Source organism: Paramisgurnus dabryanus, chromosome 8 (genome assembly GCF_030506205.2).
Source record: "Paramisgurnus dabryanus chromosome 8, PD_genome_1.1, whole genome shotgun sequence".
Classification (NCBI taxonomy): domain Eukaryota; kingdom Metazoa; phylum Chordata; class Actinopteri; order Cypriniformes; family Cobitidae; genus Paramisgurnus; species Paramisgurnus dabryanus.
The window spans coordinates 19,969,458-19,972,233 of NC_133344.1; the positions used below are offsets into that span (position 1 = coordinate 19,969,458).

At 33.0% G+C, this 2,776-nt stretch overlaps 1 protein-coding gene across 1 annotated transcript; it reads left to right on the forward strand.

Annotated features, from left to right (window-relative positions):
- The first annotated feature begins 775 nt into the window (after positions 1 to 775).
- On the forward strand, positions 776 to 2,207 carry LOC135770431 (galectin-5-like). Its single transcript, XM_065280127.2, has 4 exons — positions 776 to 1,078; positions 1,356 to 1,444; positions 1,529 to 1,682; positions 1,948 to 2,207. The coding sequence occupies exons 1-4, from the start codon at positions 1,073 to 1,075 to the stop codon at positions 2,092 to 2,094; spliced, it is 396 nt and encodes a 131-aa protein (XP_065136199.1). The 5' UTR covers positions 776 to 1,072; the 3' UTR covers positions 2,095 to 2,207.
- The last annotated feature ends 569 nt before the right edge of the window (positions 2,208 to 2,776 follow it).

Consider the following 2,776-nt stretch of genomic DNA (forward strand, 5'->3'; position numbering starts at 1 on the left):
AACTCTGTACGGCTACTGATCTGGCACTTTTTGTGACCATGGTCAACGCACAGGCCGTTGGCTGTGCGATGTTCACTCTGGTGGTCCAGGAATGCAGAGCACACAGGAACACAGAGCGAACCATAGCTTACGTTTCTTCCCCACAACAAAAAGCCACCACAGGTTTATCAATGTCATTAAAATTACTATTTTGTTTTTGTTTGTGTTATTTTTTATTAATATTTACATTTGTTTCATGATCTGAAACATGCAAAAAACATGCAAAAAAAATTAGGAAGGGGACCAACGCTTTTTTACACCACTGGACGTAACCAATTTAAGACATTTGACAGGTAAGGTGTGTGTTGTGCAAACAAATAATCAACACCCGTGGATCAGTTCTGAATTATTCAGAATAAAGCATTCAACAGGCCCGTGGTATAATTTGCATTATACTACGGGCCTGTTGAATGCTTTATTCTGAATAATTCAGAACTGATCCACGGGTGTTGATTATTTGTTTGCATTTGGTTTTTTTCTGATTGGTTGATAAATGTTCCACGGATGCATTATTCTTCAATAAATAGAGCAATGTTTGTCGTAAACATGGTATAAGTGGAATAATTGACTCTGGTCCTTTGAATTATTTAAAAATAATGAACACCCGCGGTGTAACGGCACTCCGCGACCTTGGGTGTGCATTATTTTCTAATAATTCAATGGCCCGTCTTCAATTATTCCTTAAATAACAATCGGCTTGATGTGCATTTACTACTGTATACATCTACATTCCACATGATGAGTAAAAAATTGAAATGTGATGGCTGTTAGGTAATGTACTTAATGAGAAAGGAATGTTTTAGGTATGTTCTCGTAAGAAATTAGTTTTTTTTAATTTTCCTAGTATATCACTGACTAATATTTGTTTGAAATATTGCTTTCTGTGGAATTATGTGGTCAGATTTCAATGATGCATAAAGGAGTTTGGTCTAGGGGTGGGACTATTTAAACAACTGGACATTTTGTATTACTAGTCTCAACTGTGCATTGATCAGTCTTGTATACCCAGCTATAGATTTTATGAACTTGCAGAATGAATGTAAGTTACAAATATTTATTTGCTTAAAAAAATGTTATCTTTGTTTTTTTGTTTTTTTTTGACCAGGTAGTGATGCTTATTTCTAAAGTGCTTAATGTTTTATGGTAATGTCTTAGGATATCTATTGTATGTTCTGACTTTTTAGCTCAGGGTCTTGTGAATGCCAGATATTTAGTGTTTTTTTTTTTCACTTTTTAAAATTTTCACAACTTGAAAATTTATATCTTTTTTACAGTAGATCTTAAATAAATATTAATATAAATATTTGTTTAATCAGCCAGTCCAACACAGAAGCATTATCAAAGGTGGACTAAAAGCTGGAAAAAGCTTTTCTGTCCGAGGAGTGATCAACCCCAACCCTCATAGGTGAGCTCTTCATATCTTTTGTTTTAAAATATTATTTTTATTTTTATCATTTCGTGGTCTCACTTTTGATCTTTTTGCAATCAGGATAGAATTCAACCTGCGCCACAGGTTCGGCATTGCATTTCACTACAATCCCCGTTTTGATGTGAATAAAGTAGTGTGCAACACTTGGGACGGTCAGTGGGGTTCAGAAGAATTTCCTGCATGTATGCCATTTAAAGCATGCCAACCCTTTGAGGTAAAACTCTCATCTTTATATCAATGAACAGTGACTATATTGAATGTCATAGGACATCTTACAAATTGCATTGATTTTAGTTTAGCACAAAATTTACGAATATATATATATATATATATATATATATATATATATATATATATATATATATATATATATATATATATATATATATATAAAACAAGTGTTTTATGACCGCATAAGGATATATTTGCTTGTTTGTTTGTAAACAATACCTTATTATTATTTTTCTATGCTTTTTCAGATCAACATTTCATGTAGTGATCATTCCTTCAATGTGTGTGTGAATGGTCAACACGTATGCTCTTACAAGCATCGCCTTCATTCATTGAATGAAATTGATGTTTTTGAAGTTCTTGGAGATCTGCAGATAAATCATGTGGATGCTTAGCGAAGATTTGATCGATTTTTAGGTTCAAGATCAATGTAGAAATACATTTCTAATGCATTTGCTTAGTAATTTTATTGATTACTTTGTCTCCTATTGGTTTGTATACCATTAACTGCATTGACTGAATCTGAATATAACAGAAAAATAAAATTAACATTATGCAAAAATGTTTTCTTTCTTGATTATTAGCTTATACTGTATGTGCCTTATGTGGTTTTTAAATCAGATTGGGGTGTAATCATGGTATTCTGTTATATCATATGTAGGGCTGCCATAAGCTGCCCAAATGCCACTGGATTACAGCAGTGGCATGTAACACAATCACTCCCACTACGAATCTTTTGTTTCGAATCATTTGAATCATTGGTTCGGAGCGTGTTTCAAACTGGCCAAGTCACGTGATTTTAGCAAAAGAGGCTTTGTTACGTCAGAACTGTTTGAGACGTTTAGAAACTCCGATGGTTCACCTCTAGGGGATGTTGTTTTAAAAATGAACTCAAGAATCAGTGTCTACTATATGCTTCACTAATTTCGGGTCAGTTTAAATATGAATGTTAATAAAATTAAATGTGTTTATTGTGTTTACTGGTCATTTGGCATTTAAAGTTTTTTGTATATTGTACAAAATTCAAATTTACACCTTTACTATTTTCCTGTAAAAAGTTACACACATCGTGGTACT

What these genes read in the sequence shown, in the direction of transcription:
- LOC135770431 (XM_065280127.2), top strand. An exon ending in ATCAACCCCAACCCTCATAG is followed by an intron (nt 1,445 to 1,528) that starts GTGAGCTCTTCA and finishes TTTTGCAATCAG; the next exon opens with GATAGAATTCAACCTGCGCC. An exon ending in AAGCATGCCAACCCTTTGAG is followed by an intron (nt 1,683 to 1,947) that starts GTAAAACTCTCA and finishes ATGCTTTTTCAG; the next exon opens with ATCAACATTTCATGTAGTGA.